This window comes from Sciurus vulgaris (assembly GCF_902686455.1).
Source record: "Sciurus vulgaris genome assembly, chromosome: 15".
NCBI lineage: Eukaryota > Metazoa > Chordata > Mammalia > Rodentia > Sciuridae > Sciurus > Sciurus vulgaris.
In genome coordinates, this window is record NC_136476.1 from 51577216 (window position 1) to 51599163 (window position 21948).

The 21948-nt window shown below is 35.6% G+C and overlaps 1 protein-coding gene across 4 annotated transcripts in view; it reads right to left on the reverse strand.

Moving 5' to 3' along the window:
• The window catches only part of KIF24 (kinesin family member 24), a 57148-nt gene extending 35224 nt beyond the window's left edge, over positions 1–21924 (reverse strand). Inside the window, exons 1-2 of one of the 4 annotated variants that reach the window (XM_079113228.1) lie at positions 21746–21924; positions 1595–2242 (exon numbers count right to left, since the gene is read on the reverse strand). In XM_079113228.1, the coding sequence (XP_078969354.1) occupies positions 1595–2217 (623 nt within the window). In that variant the 5' untranslated portion in view covers positions 2218–2242; positions 21746–21924. Of the gene's footprint in view, positions 1–1594; positions 2243–3053; positions 3143–8459; positions 8576–21745 lie in introns of those variants that run through there. The other 3 variants (XM_079113225.1, XM_079113227.1, XM_079113226.1) reach the window with 3 other exon arrangements.
• Positions 21925–21948: the final 24 nt, after the last annotated feature.

Below are 21948 nucleotides of genomic sequence, written 5' to 3' on the forward strand. Positions count from 1 at the left end.
TGGTTATTGAGGAAATACTTTTTTACCTTCAATTTTCTAATATACTTCCCATTCACCCTGTCCCCTGAGAGTCTAAGAGTCTTCAAATATTTTAATTATATCTAGAGGCAAGCTTAGCAGATACTTAATATTTGTCAAATAAATGTAATGGCAATATTTAAACTAAAATATGCATTCTATCTTCAATGATATTAACTAAGGCAAAGTAGTATTCTTATTTATAAATAAGTTAAATTTAGATTGTTATGTATTGTTCAATAAAAAACGAGTTGCTGAGGCTGGATTCAAATTTGCAATCCTCCTGCTTCAGTTTCTGAAGTAGCTGGGATTACAGGCATATGGCATCATGCCTGGCACAGCATTTTTTTTTTAAAGAAAACATGGCTTAAGCTGGGCATAGTAGCACATGCCTGTAATCCCAGTGGCTTGGAAGGCTGAGAAAGCACTGGGAATGTGGCTCAGTGGTTAAGTACCCTTGGGTTCAATCCCTGGTGCAAAAAAATGAATGAATTTTGTTTTCCTATAATTCACACATATTAGTTTTAAAACTACAAAACAAGAATATAATTTTTCTAAAGAACACATTTTTCTATTATATCATTCTTTTTTTTTTTTTTTTTTTTTTTTTGCGGTGCTGGGGATTGAACCCAGGGCCTTGTGCTTGCAAGGCAAGCACTCTACCAACTGAGCTATCTCCCCTGCCCTATATCATTCTTAATATTAGGGATTACTCAATATTTCACCTCTTAGGGATCTTATTTTAAACTCTAACTTGAAGCACTAGGTGAAAATAACTTCTTATTATCTGGACTTTCAAACTAATCTCCCCCCAAAGTATCTTATTCTTTAAAATCACTAAAAAATTCAGGAATGGACTCATAAAAAGCACTCAAAATCAGGATGACTGAGGATGTAGCTCACTGATAAAAGTGCTTCCTAGCATGCTCAAGGCCCTAGGTTCAAGACCCAGCAATATTAAAAAAAAAAAAAAAAAATCAGGATATTTCAATGTGCGCAGATGAACTAACTGCTCCAAAGACAGACTTAATTATTTGTTCTTTATCTTTAACTATGCTGTAAGTCTCCTGGTTGGTTTAAGGGAATTTGATTCCCTAAAAAATCCTGAGTTGTATAATATTTTTTTGCTACTGAAGAAGGTCAGTTAACCATTTAACTTTCATAGATGCACTAGATTTATCATGTTACACTATAATAAATAATGAAAATGGGTCCGCCAGAAGAACAACAACAGATACTGGCAAGTAGTAGCTCTTTGATGCACATGAAAAATATCTTCCTCCCATATGGAAAATTCCAATTCCTTATTATTATTATTTTTTTTTTGCGGTGCTGGGATTGAACCTAGGGCCTTGTGCTTGCAAGGCAAGCACTCTACCAACTGAGAAATATCCCCAGCCCACAGGTATTTCTATTATTGATGCAAAAGCTGTTCACTATCATTTATGTTACATACATCTGTTGTAAATAAAGAGTAGTTGCTTTCCTCTGGCCAAGGAGAAACTTTTCCTTGCCTGAGGCTACCTTCACTTAAGGAGAAAAAAAAAAAAAAAAAAAGGTAAAGGCAAATTATTACCTGATACAAGAACGAGGGATTCCATAGTTATACCCTGAAACATGAGAGACTCTTTGAATAATGGGAATATCACAATTTCCCATTATTGGAGAAAAGAAATTTGATGAAAAGAGTGAAGTGTTAGTTTCTGTTTGCACATAGGAATCAGCAGTTGTGGCATTCAGAGTTCTTGCTTTTGCATGGTACTGGTAATCATCTGGTAGCATGTAATCTAGCAATTTTAGGTAAGTGGATTTCTGTTCATTTCCAGAGGAATCTGACATATTGCACATTTCAAACTCATTGTTGCTGGTAGTCCTGGTTTTGTTGTCAGTAGGAGAATCAAAATGCAGTTGTCTGCGAGGGCCAGATCTGAATTTCCGTGGCTTGATGTAAAGGCTGCTTGTCTGAACAGAATGCTCTGGGCTACTGACTGCTTTATCTTCTTCCTGCATAATCTTAATGATTTTGATAAGCTGGAAAAGACGTTTACGGTCATTCATGTCATGCACTCCCAATTTGGAGTAGTCCTTCATTGTAACCTTGGCTAATTCTTCTATTTTCTGAAGGCCAAGAGCCGTAAAATGAGGATAATACTGTGCAAGTTCAGCTTCACAAAGACATTCATATAAACAGGATGCCATTTTTGTGAATAAATTTTTTTAAGTTCTAAAGAGAAAGGGGAAAAAAGTCATTCACTGAAGACAGAAGACATGTAGTATAATTATTCCTTTAAAAATTAAAACTTGAGGGCTTGGGTTGTAGCTCAGTGGTAGAAAGCTTGCCTTGCATATGTGAGGAACTGGGTTCAATTCTTAGCACCGTATATAAATTAAATAACTAATTAATTAAATAAAAATCCATTGACAACTAAAAAATATTTTAAAACAGGATAATTCACTTAAAAAGTTAAAACTTAAGGGGCTGGGGCTGCAGCTCAGTGGCAGATTGCTTGCCTCACATGTGTGAAGCACTGAGTTTGATCCTCAGCACCACATAAAAATAAACAAAGGCATGCTGTCTACCTACAACTACAAAAAAAATTTAATAATTAAAACTTGAAACAAACATGCAGAAAAAGTTATATTTTTTCAGTTTTGTTAATTTATTTACATATTTATTTATTTAGCAGTACTAGGAATTGAACACAAAGGCACTCTACCACCGAGATACATCCCCAGCCCTTTCTATTTTTTGAGAATCTCGCTAAATTGCCCAGGTTGACCTTGAATTTGCAATCCTTTTGCCTCAGCCTCCCAAGTCATTGGGATTATAGATATGCACCACTGTATGTGGCTCTTAAGTTTTTAATAGGTATACATCTCTTCTGAAATTGATTAACCAGCATAGCATAGAAGTTTTGTATAACATATGAAGACTGTAGCAATAAATGGAATTTATTCATCTACTTAATAAAAAGAGATCATCCATTATATATTTAGTTAGGTATCTGGCCATACACATAACACAAGTCACTTACTTGTTTCTTGGTAGTTCCTTCTAACCTTGCGATGTCTACTTAACACATGCCACAAACTACTGAAACCTTGTTCTCAACCACTGATTGTAGCAGGACTAATTTTAGATGTTCTACTTAATGTCAAGGCATGTCGCACAACTGTTTCCCATGATTAATGAACAAAGGCTAAGAACTCTTTCAGAATAGAAAGCAGAATTAAATAGCAGACCACAGTGGATTATACTAATACAACTCAGAGGTAAGTGCATTTGTATCTGTTGAGAACTGACAAATGTTATTCAGAAGTAAAAACATCATCAATTTGGAATCAACTAATTCAGTATTTCAGATCATTCTAAACAGTCTATCTGTACAAAATATAAATCAAATAATTTACCTAGGAAATTAATACAAGTCAAGATTTTAAATGGTTGCACATTAAAATGTTTAAAGACTTTAACAACAGATATTTTATTAAATACAAATGATGTAATAATTCTAATCTCTTATTAAAGCCAAGTTCTGAGTAGTTCTCCATAGCCCTGTTTTCTTTTTGTTGTTGTTATTGTTTTTTGGTACCAGAAATTGAACCCAGGGGTACTTAAGCACAAGCCACATCCCCAGCCCTTTTTTATATTTTTTTTAGAGACAGGGTCTCGCTGAGTTGCTAAGTGCCTTGCTAATCTGCTGAGGCTGGCTATGAACTTGTGATCCTCTGGCCTCAGTCTCCTGGAGTTGCTGGGATTACAGGCATGCGGCAATTGTGCCTGGCTTTTCCGTAGCATTGTTAATCAAATTCAAGTTCATGAGAATATTAAGTTTAAAGCACTTTTTCTTTTTAAAATGGTTTTATAGTTCAGTTTTTAAAAAGTCAATTCATTAGTTATTGGTAAGACTTTACTGTTTTCATTTTAATTTATATTTTGTCTTCTCTCTAGGTGAAACAGAGGGCAGAGCAATAAATATAATCAAAGAACCTCAAATAATTAACTGGAGGAAGTACTACTTAGAGTAAAGAAAAGGCTAAATGGGGGGTTGAGGATTTAGCTTAGTGGTAGAGCACTTGGCCTAGCACATACAAGGCCCTGAGTTCGGTCCTTGGCCCTAAAAAAAAAAAAAAAAAAAAAAAAAGAAAAGCTAAATGGACTGAGAAACACATCCTAAACTCAACCTGTCCTGTGATAGATTAAAAAGAACAAAAAAAAGGAAAGTGAAGAAAAAGACAGGGCTAGGGTTGTGGCTCAGTGGTAAAGCACTTGCCTCACATGTGTGAGACATTAGGTTTGATCCTCAGCACTGCATAAAAATGAATAAATAAAATGAAGGTATTGTGTCAAAAAGACAAATTCTTTGCAGTCCTTCCATCAAGAGGTGGAGACTATTTTTCCTTTCATTGCATCTAGGCCGGCTAACTTGTTTTGGCCAGTAGAATATTATGGAAACAACACTGTGTGACTTCCATATCTACATATCAAGAGTCCTTGCAGTTTTTACTGCTCTCTTAGAATTTTTCCACTGCTATGTGATGAAGCCCACTCAACACCATCACCAAATCTAGAAGTCAGCTTAGATTATCTAGTTCCAGTGGTACCACAAGATGACTACAGTACAGTAGTGACCCCAGGTGAAGAACTACCTAAATTCAGTCCAAATATGCGACTCACAGAGCCCTGAGCAAATAAAATGATAATTGCTTTTTTTTTTTTTTTTTTTTGGGTGCTGGGGATCGAACCCAGGGCCTTGTGCTTACGAGGAAAGCACTCTACCGACTGAGCTATCTCCCCAGCCCCTAAAATGGTAATTGTTTTAAGGCCCTAAGTTTTGGGGTAGTTTGTTACATAGCAGTAGATAAATAACAATACCACTTCTGTGCCCTTTTTTTTTTTTTTGGTATCAGGGATTGAACTCAGGGGCACTTAACCACTGAGCCACAACCCCAGCCCTTTTTATTTTTTGAGGCAGGGTCTTGCTAAGTTGCTTAGGGCCTCAGTAAGTAGCTGAGGCTGGCTTTGAACTTGGAATCCTCCTGCGTCAGCCTCCTGAGCTGCTGAGATTACAGGTATGTACCACTTAAGATTCTTTTATTAGACTTAACTTATTAGAGCAATTTTAGGTTCTCAGCAAAACTGGGTGGAACATACAGAGATTTCCTAAATATCCCCTAACCCACATGTGCAGCTTCCCCCATTAATAAATCTACAGTGACACATGATCATCACCCAAAGTCCCATTTTACATTAGACTTCACTCTTAGTGTTGTATGTTCTATGGATTTGACAAATGTATAATGACATATATCTACTATCTGAGTAAAATACTAAGTAGTTTCAGTGCCCTAAAAACCTGCTGTTCTGACTATTCATCCTGAAGGATATGGAAGATAACATCCCCCAAGAAAAGGAAAATGACAGACTCCAGGGAGAAAAGGAGGACAGCATGATCCAGGAGGGGAGGAGGGGAAGGCAAACATTAGTCCCTGGGCTATGGGCTTTTGTACTTTACAAAGGATGATATGTCCTGGAAGAGAGAAGGTAAACATATGAGCTCTGAGCTCTGGATTTTTATCCCAGTAACAATAAGTTTCGAACTTTTTAAACTGTTTCCTTGAGTTAGAATGAGTTTCATGAGCTTTTACAGCCGTTCTCCTGAGATAGATTTTTAACCTGCACAACTAGTTTCCTCATTGCCCAGCTGGCAAGTCCCAAGTCTCTAATGATTAAGTCACACTAAACATTCTTCTATGATTAACTCTCATTAAGACCTATAAAAAGCAGACCCCTCTTGTAACCAGTCGCCACTTTCTCCCCTGAAAAAGTGCCATGTGCCATTCCATGGCTGTCTAATAAATCCGAGAGGTCTGCTCCCCTTTTTGGTTATTTTTGCTTACACATCCTTCCTGCCTCTTGATCCCTTGGCAACTACTCATCTTTTTAATGCCTCCATAGTGCCTTCTCCAGAATGTCACAGTTGGAATCATAAAGTATGTAGCCTTTCGGACTGGCTTCTTTCACCGAATAATATGAATTTGTTTCCTCCAAGTCTTTTCATGGTTTGATAGCTTATTTCTTTTTACTGCTTAAAAGCATTCCATTATCTAAATGTACCAGTTTTATTTATCCATTCACCTATCCAAGGACACCTTAGATGCTTTCAAGTTCCAACAATTATGAACAAAGTTTCTATAAATGTATATATGGGTTTTTGTATGCACATAAGTTTCAACTCCTTTGAGTAAATATCAAGGCACGTGATTGCTATATAACATGGAAAAAGTATGTTTAGCTTTAATAAGAACCACCAAACTGTGCTCCCTTCGGCAGCACATATACTAAAATTGGAACGATACAGAGAAGATTAGCATGGCCCCTGCGCAAGGATGACACGCAAATTCGTGAAGCGTTCCATATTTTTTTGTAAATTTATGATTACACAAATGGTATGCCTTTATGCCATGGACAAACAGAGAAACAACATGTATCCCATTTGTTTACAATAAAAAAAAAAAAAAGAAAAATTATTTTTGAAAAAAAAAAAAAAAAAAAAGAACCAGCAAACTGTCTTCCACAGGGGCTTTGCAATTTTGCATTCCCACCATCAATGAGAATTTGTTATTTCACATTGTTGTCAGCACTTGGTATGGTCAGTGTTCTGGATTTGGGTCATTTTGATTAGGTGTGAAGTAGTATCTCATTGTCTTCAAGCGCCTTTTCATTTTATTTTTGTGGTGCTGGGAATAAAACCCAGGGCCTCACCCATAGTAGGCAAGTGCTCTGAGCTATACCCCCAGTCTCTCTGAAGTCTTTTAAAATGGTGGTACCTTTGCTGAAATGTTCCCATTCCTTTTTTTTTTTTTTTTTTTTTTTTCTCTTTTAGAGACAGGATCTCACTGAGTTGCTTAGTGCCTTGCCATTGCTGAGGCTGGCTTTGAACTTTTGATCCTCCTGCTTCAGCCTCCCAAGCCACTGGGATTATAGGTGTGTGCCACCGCACCTGGCTCCCCACTCCTTCTTTTGCCCTACTAAATTATGCCCATCCTTTCAAGATAGCTCAAGAGCTTTCCCCCCAACATTAAGCTTTCTTTAATCTCTCAGCCTCTTCTATTATTTTACCCCCAATACCCTACGTAGTGCTAAACTAGGTCACCAATTCCTTTACTACTATTTCTTCTACCTACAGTACTGGTATTTCCCAGGAAAAACACTATTCCTATTTTTCTTCAAGGAGGGAGGTGAGCCCTACAGGGGAATAAATGTCTCTTTCTATTTCAGTAATAATAATAGCAACTAGTATTTTTTGAGCATTTAATACATACCAGGCACCGTTCTAAGTGTTTGTATTTGTTAACCTCTAAACAATCCTATAAAGGAGGTAAGTGTGTGACCTTTGCCAAGTTACCTACTTAGCATTCTCTCTCTCTCTCTCTCTCTTTAAAGTGGTACTGGGGAATGAGTGCAGGGGTACTTTACTATGGAGCTTCATCCCCAGCCCTTTTTATTTTTTGACACAGGGTTTTGAACTGGGATTATAGGCATGCACCATCATGCCTGGTTTTATTTAATGTCTCTGAAACACATATTTCTTAACTGTAAAATGGGAATGCAAGACACCCCACAGTTCCCAGGGTTAGAATTTGAGGAGAAAATACTTATAAAACCAGCATAAAGTCTGCTACATATTTAATGCTCAGTAAGTTGTGGCAATTAATTACTATTGCTATTTCTATGTTTCTACAACCTTCACTACCTAGCACAGACCCAAAAATAGAATAAGACCTCAATGTTTTAAGCTATTTCTAAGGAGCTGTATTCCCTAAATGGCTCCACCTAACCCACAGGAATAAGTTGTGTTATGTGGTTTTCTTATTTCCCACAGGCTCTTCAAGATCCTGTTATCTACACACTCATTCCCTTGGTGACATACCAAATGTTCCCCAACTCAACTGTGAAAATCATTGCTTCTACTACATCCCTTAATCGGTAGTAACTCCAAGACTAACAAGCATTTTACAATGCCTAGATATCACATAGTATCGTAAGTTCTGAGTCCCATAGCTAGATTATGTCCTTTTGTCTTAAAATTCAATATGCTAAAATGGTTCTATGACACATATCTGTAACCCCAGCTACTTGGGAGGCTGAGGCAGGAGGATTGGCAAGATGGAGGCCAGACTGGGCAACTGAGACTCTGTCTCCAAATAAAACAAATAAAAAGGGCTGGGGATGTATTTCAGCCATAAACCCCCTGAGGGTTTAATCCCCAGTTCAGAAAAAATAAAAAAGCATCTCTTCATTGTATATAATACTGTACTCATAACAATACTGCAATCTACTTTTTAATTTAACATAAACATTTTCACATACTATTGGTTATTATCACAAACAATATTTCACACTATCATAAATAATGTTTACTGAATAGATTAAGTACCCCAGGGAGCTGTGACTTCTTTCCAGACTCTACAGCCTTTGTTGTAAAACTGATAGGGTTTTTAAAATTTGTTGCCAGCTTCGTTCCAGAGATGATATAAGATGGTTATGTTGTAGTATGGTATGAACTCTTAAAGACAAAAGCAATATAATTCAACTCAGCCTGGGACAAAATAGGAGCAATGATCTACCTATAGTATTTTGATTGTAAAAAATTTTTATTGTAAAATTCTTTTATTGTAAAAAATTAGAACATTGCAAAAACAAGTCGAATTGTACTATGAACTCCCACGTAATTCACCCTCATATTCTTCAGTTATCAGAATTTGCCACACTTGTTTCCTCTAATCCTTGCTTTCCTTTGCTGAAATGTTTTAAAGTAAGTCCTAGATAACATGTCATTTCATCTCTAAATGTTTTTTAAAGGATATTTTCTTATATAACCATGATTATTACATCTAATAAAATTTAAAGTAATTCCTTAATATCCTGTGTTTAGACCCTAATCCAATTTATTCAACCATTTCAAGAATCTTTATATTTTTAAATAAATATTTTAAAATATCTTTTTACAAAAACACCTTTTTGTTCAAATCAGAATCCAAATAGGTACCACATATTTGGTTATATTTCTTATCTTTTTTTAAATAAAGCAGTCCCACATCTCCCCTCACTATTCTATTGACATGTTACAGTATATTCTAAGCATGGTACATATTGATCTTATTTTTCAAAAGCAAACAATACATTTTATAAAGACACACAACAAAAATAACAAAATGCTCATAATTTTAAAATATCATGATACTGTCTGGGAAGAACCCTAATCTCATAGAAGATGGAAAGGTGTAACTTTATTATAACTCTGTATGTGCTAAAAGTATATATAATTTAATGGATCAGGGCAAGACAGTTTTTTACAACCCTACACTCGACAGAAGCATCAGCATAATTGTGTTGTTTTTCCTTGTCTCTAAATCCAGCATGGAACATATTTAAACTAAAAATATCACTCATTGTTTATCTGAAATTCAAATTTAACTATTCTATTTTGTTTTGGCCAAATATGGCAATAACATATTTGGCCATTCTATATTAGAATCAACTTCTACATTCTGGCAAAAATACTTTATAGGTGTTAGCAGGTGCTTCATACACATCTGATTCAGAATACATATGAATGTCAGCTAGAACTACAGCCTGATTTCTTAGATGTGAAATTCTCTCAACCAAATTAATACAATGGTTTCATCTACTGATGATCAATGCCCATCTTAATTATTTCATTAGGAGTTGCAAAATAGTGATTTTCAGATCCTATCTATTCTTTGTGGAATTCTCCTATAAAGAAAAACTTTATGTTAATAACTAGGGCTATTTGACTTTTTTTGTTTTTTCTAGTACTGGGAATTAAATTGAGAGATACTTGAACACTGAGTCACATCCCCAGTCCTTTTTATTTTGAGCCAGGGTCTCACTAAGTTGCCAGGGCTGGCTTCATAGTCGAGTTCCTTCTGTCCCAGCCTCCCACCTCCTTAGTCACTAGGATTACAGTGTACCATGCCTGGCAATGAGGGCTATTTGATTACCCAAAGTATTTTGTACACAAAGATAGGTATAAATGCTTCAGTCTTTCCTTTTAATTTTCAATTCACAAAGTGTTAGTGCCCTAGTTATTTTAAATGGTATCAGATGAGTTCTTTTAGGATTTTTTTGTGTTTTTGCTCGTTTGTCGAATTCATTATTAACTTAAGAGTTTTTATATATTCCATTGTTTTCACTCAATTGCCTTAGGCTCTGATACTTTCATCTTGTATATTTCCCATCCAACCCTAAACTCAGCTTTCCTCCAATGAAAACATGGCTGTTTGACATGTAGCAGTCCATAGTCCTAAATTCAGATCAAGGTTATGCATTCCCAGTAAGTCTAAAGCAGAAAGGACCAGGGCATTAGAGAAATAGGGGAATCAGAGCAACAACCACAATGGCCCTGATTTTAAAAATGTGCAATAGATCTAAATATGCATTTCTTAAAAGAAGACATACAAAAAAGCTAGGTATGGTGGCATGCACCTGTAGCCCCAGCTACTTAGGACAGTTTGAGGTCAATCTCACAACATAATTAGGCTTAGGAGACAACATACAAATAGCCAACAGGTATATGAAAAATGTTCAACATCACTAGTCAATCAGAGAAATGCAAACCAAAACCACAATGAGATATTACCTTTCCCAGTTATAATGTTATTATAAAAGAAGAGAAAAGTTAAGTTCTGGTGAGTTTATAGAAACCTCTTACACACTTTTGATGGGAATGTAAATTTGTACATTTTTAAAAATTAGAGATAGAACTACCATATGATCCAGCAATCATACTATTGGTTATATACATATTCAAACAAAATGAAATCAGTATGCTGAAGAAACATCATAGCATTATTCACAATAATCAAAAACTGGAAACAACCCATCAACTGATTAAAGGATAAATAAAATGTTTATGTACACAACAGAATTTTATTTAGCCTTACAAAAGAAGGATATCTGTCATTTGCAACAACATAGATGGAACTGGAGAGGACATTATGTAAATGAAATAAACCAAGAAAGAAAAACAAATACCTCATAATCTCACTCATGTGAACTAAAAAAGATAATCTCATAGAAGATAAGGGTAGAGTAGTGTCTACCACAGGCTGAGGAAAATAGTGGGGATAAGGAAAGGTTCCTAATGGTTACTAAGTTACAATTAGATATAAGTTCTGGTGTTCTGCACAGTGAGGTAAATATAGTTAATGTACATTTCAAACAAGCTAGAAGAAAAAAGTTTTAAATGTTTTCATCACAAAGAAATAATAAATGTTAAAGGAGATAAATGTTTACCCTGATATGAACATTATATAATGAATACATGTATTGAAACATCAATTGATATCCTATAAATATGTTTTATGTGTCAATCTTTTAAGTTTTTTTTTTTTTAAAGAAAGAATTAGAGTCTTGGAAGAACTCAAGTAGGCAGAAATTCAAACTTTCTTATCCGAATGGCAGAGAAAATCAACTGGAAGGGGAATATATGCAGCTTTACATAAAATTTTAAAAGTTTATTCACGTTATAGGATATGGATAAAATCCAGATAACATGCTCCCTCAAAGTCTCCATCAATCACCTAAACTATTTTAAAAGTGCTTCCCCCCTTAATTAGCATAATTGATGCAAATGCCTTATAACATGGAGATATTAGAAAATGCTACATCTCAAAAGGCAAAAACAATGCAATTATAAGTCTTGTGTGTGGTCTTAATTTTCTTTTAATCAACTTTACTGAAATGTAATTTATGCACAATAAACTATTCATTTTAAGTGGATGGTTCTCTGAGTTTTGACCAATATGTACCTGTGTAAAAACAAAACAAAAATTTATAACCAGAACAGTATCATCTGGTGGCAGAAACCTATAGTTCCAGCTACTGAGTAGTATGAGGCAGAAGGATTCCTTCAATACAGGAGTCTAAAAGTGGCCCAGGCAACATAGTGAGATCCTGGTCCCAGAAAAACAAACAAAACCTTTATCAATCATTCCTTAAATGCTTCTCCTGTTCTCTGTCCTGGTCCAAGGCAATCACTGATCTGTTTTTTGTCACTAGAGATGGGTTTGTAAATTGTAGAATTTCATATAAAATAAAATCACATAGTCACTATTCTAAATTTATATAACATATGGATACTAAAGAAAGTTTCCATTTTGTGGAAAAATTACTTTGTATGGATTTTTCTTTCTTAGGTCTTTGGGAACAAAATTAAAATTATACTATTTTTCATAGCTTCCCCCTCCCACTGAGCTAAATTACATCTGCTAGTAAAAATAAGAAATATTTGAATATTTAAATCGGTGAAAAATTTTTATATCAATCTGAAAAAGTTAGTGAAAAAAATTACATATAGTCAATGACTCAGAAAAAGTATTCTTTATAAAAAATTGTTTGAAGCAGTCCTTGGGGTAGATAAGATATTTTTACTAAGTTTAGTCTCCACCTTTAGTATGAGACAATTTACTAACTAACATGAACCCAGGAGCAGTTATTATAATTTCAAAAACGTAGATATCAGAATCTGTTGCCTACTCATATAACTACCATAAATATTTCTTATAAAAATATTTTTTCACTATAAAGAAGTAAAAAACTATCTGGTATGGTGGTGCATGCTTGTGATCTCAGCTACTCCAAGGATGGCCTGGGCAACTTGGTGAGACTGTTTCAAAATAAAATAAAAAGGGCTAGGAATATAGCTCAGTGGTAGAGCACTTTTGAAGGAGAAGAGGGAAGAGAGAGAGGAGGAGGACAAAGAGAAGAACAGGAAGAGGAGAGGAAAAAGAAGGAAGAGGATGAAGAATGAAGTGGGAGGAAAGAGGAGTCAGGAGAAGGAGATGGGGAGAGGAAAACTCTAAGGTCCAATCAGAAAAAAATAGGGGAAAATGGTCTAAGTTCTAAGGCATTCAAGTTTTTTTTCATGTCTCAGACTCATGCAATATCCCAAATACTTCAATTTTAAAAAAGGAATTAGAAAAAAAAGATCAATAAATCCTTCTAGAATTTATTAGGATATCATTACATTTTTAACTACTTTATTATGAGATAATTCACTTACTATAAAACTCATCCATTTATTCAATTCAATAGTTTTCAGTACAAAGTTGTGCAACCATCAATCACCACAATCCAATTTTAGAATATTTTTACCACTTAAAAAAAAAATCTAGCATTACATTTTAGAGGCATCTAAAAGAGACTCTCTTAAAACTCAACTCTATAATTATCAAAAACAAAATTAACCATGGAAAAATTTGAAAAATTGTATTGACATTTTCCTTAGAAATCTAAGCTGTGGTTAGCATTGTCAAGCAAGCACACGCAGAATAGATTTTTAGACTCTTCAAACAGAATGAAAATCCCAAGAGCTTCAGTTGGACAAATTAGAAGAGCAAAATGAACATGTTCTGGGGGAGGGGGGTGTGCAGTGACCATAGGTTTTAAAAACTAATTCAACATAATAACACATAAACCAAAGTCTGCTACATTTTATTAAGATGCTTAGGACTCCCTATCCCTATTTTAAATAAACCTGCCTGTTTAAAAAAAAAAAGGAAAAAGGCTTTACTCACTTGTACAAGGATTTTATAGTATCTAATACTATAATATTCATTATTCTCATAAAGGTTAATTAAAATGATCCCTCTTTAAAGGCAGTAATTTAGCTCAGTAGTAGGACCTTGCCAAGCATGTGGAAGATCCTGGGTTTGATCCTCTAACACGTACAATTCTCATTAAAGGTACATTTACTTTTATTACAAAGAATAGAGTGAACAAGTAAAATATGGTTTTGGAAAGCATTAAAAATAGCCGTACCTGAAAGGGTTTATGCATCATGCCTTTTAGAGTTGCTGGAGATTGAACCCACAGCCTTACACATGCTAGGCAGGCAGTCTACCACTCGCTATCCCCTGGCTTACCATGAAACTTTATTGGAAAAACTTTAAAAAAGCACTTTCAGCAAATTACATTTACAAAAAGTAAAAAGCTAATGTCTGCTTTTAAATACAACTCTATTTATTATGTTAGAAAAAATCTTTTTTTTTTTTTTTTTCCTTTTTGCAGTTCTGGGGATTAAACCCAGGAGCACTCTACCATTGAGCCACATCCCCAGCCCTCCCCCGCTTTTTTTTTTTTTTTTTTTTAATATTTTGAAATAGGATCTTGCTAAATTGCCAAGGCTGGCCTCTAATTTCTGATTCTCCTGCCTTAGACTCCTGAGTCACTGGGATTATAGGTGTGCACCAGTGCACCTGGCAGAAAGAAAAGATTCTTACTGAAATGGCAGAATCATGGTTAACTAGAAGAACAAAGGTACAGTGAAGCAGATTATTTCCATCAAGGGGGAAAAAAGAGTGGAAGATAACATGATAAATTATAGAGAAGACAGTTATGGAGAACCTTCAGAGTAAAAATCATAATGCTAAATCAGCAACACTGAAAAACTGTTCAACCTTAATTAATGAAGTAGTCTTTATATATCATACAACCAAATGCTTCTACTTGATAAATACAATAGAAAAACTTTTGCATGAGTACTTCAGGAGGTACACAAGAATGTTCATAATAGAACTATTTACAAAACTGAAAATAATCTGAATATCCACTGACTGGAGAAGAAATTTGGTTTTATTTACATAATATAATATTATACAGCAGTTAAAAAAGAATAATCTACAGCTATATTCAATAATTTATCAAATTTCAGAAAAATCACAAGAAGAAACACAAATACCAGAAAATGTTTTCCTTTTCATAAAGTTCAAAAACAATTCCAAAAAATATATAATTAAGGTATCTAAACACAAAATTTAGGATAATGGAAACTTCTGAAGGGAGAACAGGGAAAGAGGGAACAGGAAAAGGACATAGGGAAATTGTATGCTAGGTCTTAGATATTTATTAGTTTTGTATTATGTTTTATATCTCACATATGTTTTGCCATATTCTTTGGTATGTACCACATTAAATTTCTGGCACATAAATTTTTTAGATAATCCTACAGTAGCCAGGGAAACAGATCATAATCTATAGCTGAATTTTTTCATACTATCTGGCCTATGAGGACTGTCTTCATATTTTACAATTCAGCTTCAATGGTGTTTAAAACTTTTTAAAATTAGTTTCAATAAATAAAAATACCCCGCTCCTGCATTTCTTGAAAATTAAAATGTATAGCAACACTGGGCCTAACTTAGGGCAACAACAGATCAAAACTGAGTAGTGGGTGTCTCCTTTAAAATGAACATATAGTCTTATACACTCAATGGTCCCACATTTTCTGGTATTTGTGTTTCTTCTTGTGATTTATAGAAATCAACTTTATTCATTTATATTAACTGGTTAGCCCTGTGGACATTAGAGTTTGAGATTCATGATTTAGTCCAACACCATCATTTTATGTGGTAATTAGAACTATGAATGGTTTAAGTCTACTTACCCAATATCATGCATTTTTGGTTGGTAAACGTGGCTTTTCAAACATTTTTCTGTTTTTCCACTAACTGTACAGTTATATATGTTTTAAATGAATATACCATTCCTGAAAATGAGGGACTACATGGGAAGGTTAGCAGGTATTAGAGAAAATTCTTTAAATTGGTCCACCTAAGAAGTTAAGTCCAAAGGTGAAATCAAGCTTTACTTTCATTATTGTAAAAGTATGAAAGTAAAAGGATAAAAATATCTTCTAATTGTCAAGAATGTTTCTTTGAGTTCTATCAAACTGTCAGTGATCACTTTTAAAAGTATATATAGTGATTTTTTATATAATTCACATGCCATACAAACACTTAAATTCAATGGCTTTTTGCATGTTCATAGAGTTGTAAATCACCACAATCAATTTAGATCATGTTCTTCATCCCCCAAAAGAAACCCATTTGCCCCAAACCCATCTAGCCCTAGACAACAACTAATAATGGTCACTTGTTAATGGAATACGCACAAAATCATTGGGTCCATTGTACCTTGAAGAACAGATAAAATTGCCTGGAGCACTATGGTGCATGGCTATAAGCCCAGCAACTCAGGAAGCTGAGGCAGGTTGATCTCAAGTTTGAGAAAGCATCAGCAACTCAGTGAGGCTCTAGCAACTTAGACCATGTCTCAAAAAAATAAAAGGGATAGGGATGTGGCTCAGTCATAAAAAAACAAAACAAAACAACAACAACAAAAAAAACCTGAATTCAATCCCCAGTACCAGAGGGAAGGGGGTAAGGAAAGTAAAGAAACTGATACAATATAAACTCAACACTCAACTTTCATCCAAATGTTTTTGTACCTCATGATAAATATTACATCCCTAATTAAGAACTTAAGAAATTCAGACCACAGATTTCAACAGAAGACAAATGACACTGGACAACTGCTTAGAACAGCTGCAAAGAAATTTGAATATGCTTATTGGAATTCTTTTTTTTTTTTTTTTTCCGCAGGACTGGGGATTGAATTTGGGGGTGCCCTATCACTGAGCTACATACCCAGCCCTTTTTATTTTGAGACAGGATCTTGCTAAATTGCCAAGCCTGGCCTTGAACTTGTGATCCCCCTCCCCAAAAGCTAGGATTATATGTATGCACCACAGCACCTAGATAATGGAATTTTTAAGGCAAGATGTAGATTTTATAATACCAAGCTGTGAGTTACTCCAATTTTTTAAAAAAGTGGTTTTCAAGAGATTATTTCTGCTTATAACTGAAAAAAAAAATTCAAGTTCATTTATGGTTTAATTGCTAATACTTTGCTATTACTGAAATTCCCTCCAATGGGTTTATTAGCATTCTTAAGTTTGGTGAAAAGCTTGGGAGCAATTACCTAAAAATAAACAAAAAAAATTGTTGAACCCAGTTATCTTAAAACAGTCCAAGCATTACTCTAAATATAGAGGTTCAATGCTGAAAGAATTCCTAGCAACAGGTGGTGACCAGTACTCGGTTTAAATTCACTGCTTTATTTTTAAAGTCTTGATCTAATTCAACCTCAGGAAGCTGTCATTTGCAGATTTTTACTACTTTGCAGTTATTAAATACTTCAACAAATTATATCTCTTGTGTTTAACTGCAAAAATAATGATCAGAGTTTTTTGTTGTTGTTTTGTTTGTTTGGAGTTGGGGATCAAACCCATGGCCTTGCACATGCTAGGAAGCACTCTACCACTGAGCTACAACCCTAGTCTTTTTTTTTTTTTTTTTTAATTTGAGACAGGATCTTGCTAAACTGCCCAGCTGGTCTTGAGCTTGGAATCTTTCTGCCTCAATCTCCAGCATAGCTAGAATTCCAGCCATGGACCATCATGCCCTGCACAATCTGTTTTTTAATATATAGATTCTTTCAGTCAGAACTATAACCCTTTAGAAACAGTTGCTACTATGGCACCAGGAATTATTTCCAAAAGAATGATGTTGAAAAAGCAATGAACAATTTAAACAATAATAATTCCATTTGTTGTGTTCCATATAATTAATATGTAATTAGTTGTACCACTCAATTTTCCAAGGCTTTTTATGATAGATGGCAATTATTATTTTTTTAAAAAATTAAGAAACTGAGGCATAATTTTTTGAAACAGCCATATGAATTTGTTTTAGAAAGTGTATGGATAGCCACATATTGGCTACATAATTCTATACCACTACCTTTAACTAATTAAATTTCAACATAAATACATTGCTAACTTAAGACTATAATAGACATAGCACTGCCCCTTAAATGCTGGTGAAATCTCATCTAGTTGTTTTGGCTTGGATATCCTTTAATATCAGTGGGTTACCTTCCAGAATCCCAGTGTAACCTCTCTTCACAGTAAAACATTCTCACAAAAATGTCTTGTTAAAAAAACATGTAGAGGGCTAGATTTCAGTGGTAGAGAGCTTGCCTAGCATTTGCAAGGCCCTGAGTTTGATCCCCAGCAGTGCACAGGAAAAAAAAAAGTTAAGAATCCCAGGATTAAGCATCTGAACTACTTGTGAACTCATTACCTCCTGACAAAACTCTGCTCCTCTACCTTTCTCTTTGGGTGGGGATTAGGTGACAGTACTATTCATGGGGCCACTCGGAGCTAAACTGTGAAGTATCCTAGAACCCCCTTTAATCCCAAATCTAATCAATAAATTAATCCAATTAAATCTAATTATCTGTCAAATTTCCCCTCTCCTAGTCTCATTCCTACCACCACTGCTTAAGTAATTCGGCCCCCACTGCTCTCACCTAGATCATTACTCCTTAACTACTCTCCTTACCTCCTGTTTTGTCCCTTCTAGGCCATCCTCCAGACTGAGTCAGACCACTCTTCCAAAAGTACCATATGACCATGCTGCTTCCTTATTTAAAACTTTTCTTTCTCTCTCTCTCTCTCTCTCACTCTCTCTCTCTCTCTCTCTCTCTCTATCTCTCTCTCTCTCTCTCTCTCTCTCTCTCTCTCTCTCTCCAGTTTAGTCAACCTTTTTCTGTGTATTTTGTGGGGTTTTTTTTTGGTACCCAAGACTAAACCCTGAGGTGCTTAACCACTGAGCCACATCCCCAACACTTTTTAATATTTTATTTACAGACAGGGTCTCACTGAGTTGCTAAGTGCCTTACTAAGATGCTGAGGCTGTCTCAGCCTCCCAATCCATTGAGATTATAGGCATGTGCCACCATGTCTGGCTGTTCATGTACTCCTAAATAGCTTTCTTCCACTTTCATCAAGTCTTACTTTACCTAGTTACTTCTTATTGATTAAAATACAAATGAGGTATTTTCTGAATTCCCCAGATGTGATCAGATGCTTCCTTTGTGTTCACATTATACCTTAATAATCTCTATCATTAGTTACATTCTGTAACAATTATGTGTGACCATTTCTATGTGCTCCTCTACAATACGATCTCTTTCTGGTTAAGGAATGTTTTATCCCCAGTATCTAAACTGTATCTAAAAATAATAAACATTCAAAGATTGTTTAAAAAACAAATATTCCTGGGGCTGGGGTTGTAGCTCAGTGGTCCAGCACTTGCCTAGCAAGTGTGAGGCACTGGGTATGATCCTCAGCACCACATAAAATAAATGAATAAACAAAATAAAGGCATTGTGTTCATCTATATCTAAAATTTTTTTTAAAAAACCAAATATTCCTAACACTTTATTTAAAACTCTACAAAAGCATTTGATACTAGTGGTAATCAGGGTGATAGAAACTTGTATCAGGTTAACGTGATTACTTAGTAAAACTCTGGCAGAGTTGACTCACTACTCCTGGCAACAAAATGAAGGAAGGTTGTATTACTCCAATGAATTGTTATGGACACAGCTATGGTCACAATTCCAACAAGAACTTTTATCCAGTCATTCAAGAAATATGTTTTGAGAGCCTTTTATGAGCTTAGCCCTGTCCTGGACAATGGCAGTGAACAAAACAAAGGAACTGTCACTGCCTTGTACAATTATTATCTTAGTGGGAGGAGATAACAATCATGTAAACGGAGTAATTTCAGAGAATGATAAGTGAAATTAAAGAAATTGAGTGGAAGGGCCTAACTTGAATGATCAGAAAAGACCTCATTCAGAAGGGAACATGGAGGTGAAACCTGAAATAGTAGTAAGGGATAAAGATCAGGAGAACAAGCATTCCAGGAGAGTATGTCAACCCTAGGGTGGAAATGAACATGGTATGATAAAGTGATCAACAGGCCAGTCTGGCTAGCATAGTAGGTGAAGAAAGATGAAGACAGAAAGGTTGGGGTCAGATTAGGTAGCATTTTGGGGCCATGCAAAGGTGTCTAAATTTTATTTTTAAAGGAAGCAGAAAGTCATTGGAAGACTTTAAGCAAGGAAAGAGATATAGTCTGATATATATCTTTAAAAATCACTGGGCCAGTTCAGTGAATGCACTGCAGGGGGTGTGTAAAAATGGAAAGAAGGATATCATTTAGGAAGCACAAAATAATGATGATGTTTGCTTCCATGAGGGTTATGTAGAATAATGCAAATTAAGTAGTACATTCAGTGTGTGATAAACACTCAATATATGGTACCTATTACAATTCATTTATACATATGGAAAGGATGTCTTGAACAGGACACAAATATCAAAACCCCTGAGACAGTAACTCAAAAAGTTTACAAAGATCATGACACTCAAAGTATAAGAAATAAAACTCGATAACTCTTTATTTTTCCCTCAAAAAGGGATGAGATCTTGCTGTGTTGCCTAGGTTGGCTTCAAACTCTGGTGCTCATGTGATCCTGACATCAGCCTCCCAATTAGCTGGGACTACAGGCACATGTCACAGCATCTGGCTCTATTACTCATTTAACAAAACTTGTTGAGAATCTACTCTGCACAAATTACAAATAGGTTTACTGAGTGAGCATAAAGAAACTGGATCAACAGATCAATCACAGAGCATTAGATTTGGAAGAGATCTGAAAAAAGTTCAACCCTTCCCTTTACAAATAACAAAATGGCAGCCCAGAAAAACAAACTGCTGTTTCTCCTAAACTAGAAGATGAGAGGATCATAACAGTTTCTCCCAAAAACATACTAGAAATAACTTTAAGATTTTCATTAATGACGTAAAAGTTTTTAATGAAATGCTATCTAGGAGGCATATTTATGTGCTATGCTAAGAAAAACGAAGTTTATATAAAGACCTTGATACAATAATTTGTATAGGAAAAATGCTCAATAAATGGTAGCTTCTCCTTTCAACTGCTAAAAGAAATCAGGACGATCTTTGGAAGGCTGGGAGTGTAATATCAATTACTGACAGATAATTGATAGAGTCACAGGAGTTCTAATCTAATTCAACCCTTTGATTTTCCAGATGGAAAAAGCAAGGTCTGAAGGGGTAAATGACTTGCAAAGCCATCTACAGTTAATGAGTTAAAGACAGAGCCAAGAACAAGTTCTGAATCCCCAATCCAGTTTCCACTACGTTACTGATCTGCAGTTTAGTTACAAGATAGTGTTTCAAACTTTAATAAGAGGGTAATAAGAGCTTCTATAACCTGACTTTTCCAATCCTCTTACTAAAGTCACCATTGAGCTATGAATTTGATATGAGAATAATCAGCAAGGAGACTGAATACTGAATCAGCAAGAGAATGAATTAGGTCATGAGCTAACGACAAAACAGTCTTGGTAATGCAATTCTACCATGGACACCTGTTGAATGGATAAGACAGGAGCTAACTGCGCTGTTACATGCATTGAAGTAGACCACAGAGCCTCTCTATAGAAGAATAAAAATAAAGGGGAATCCGATCCGTATGTGGTGAATTAAATTCAACTGAACAAATATTTCCTGAAAATCTACTACGTGTAAGACATTGTGAAAAAGCTTTCGTTACCTCAAAGATTTCAAAAATTTTATGAGAAAAGGGAGGACACGGATTCACGAATTACACAAATAACTTAAAGCCGAATAACCCGAACCTAAGAAAGGTTCCAGTCTGAGTAAGGGTTCAAAGGCAAGAGGAATTTGCAACTAAGAAAGACGTCATGAGAGAGGTGATGTTCAAGATCATTGCTAAAGAAAAAGCAGAAATATGGGGATGAAAGGCAGAGTGGGCAAACGTTCGCAAGAACCAGGAAGAACCAACTCCCAGTTCCCTCATAAATGCTCGGCGGCCGTCAGGCGCACCCTCTCGGCAGGGCAGGCACCGCGGCTCTCCACAAGCTTGTCCCGCCCAGGTTCCCCCTGCCATTCTCACCGTGGGGGCTTCCTGCCTCCTCGTCAGTCAGCCCTATCTCAGGACAGGAAAAAACGACGCCGTCTGGTGAGAACGAGAAGGCCAGCGACCTGAGCGTCGGGTCACCAGCCAGCCTCGAGCTGCAGCCAGGCCGCATCCCCATGGCAACACCGCCAAACGCCAGTTCGAACGCCCGCGCACCCGCAGTCCCGCACGGTCGACCA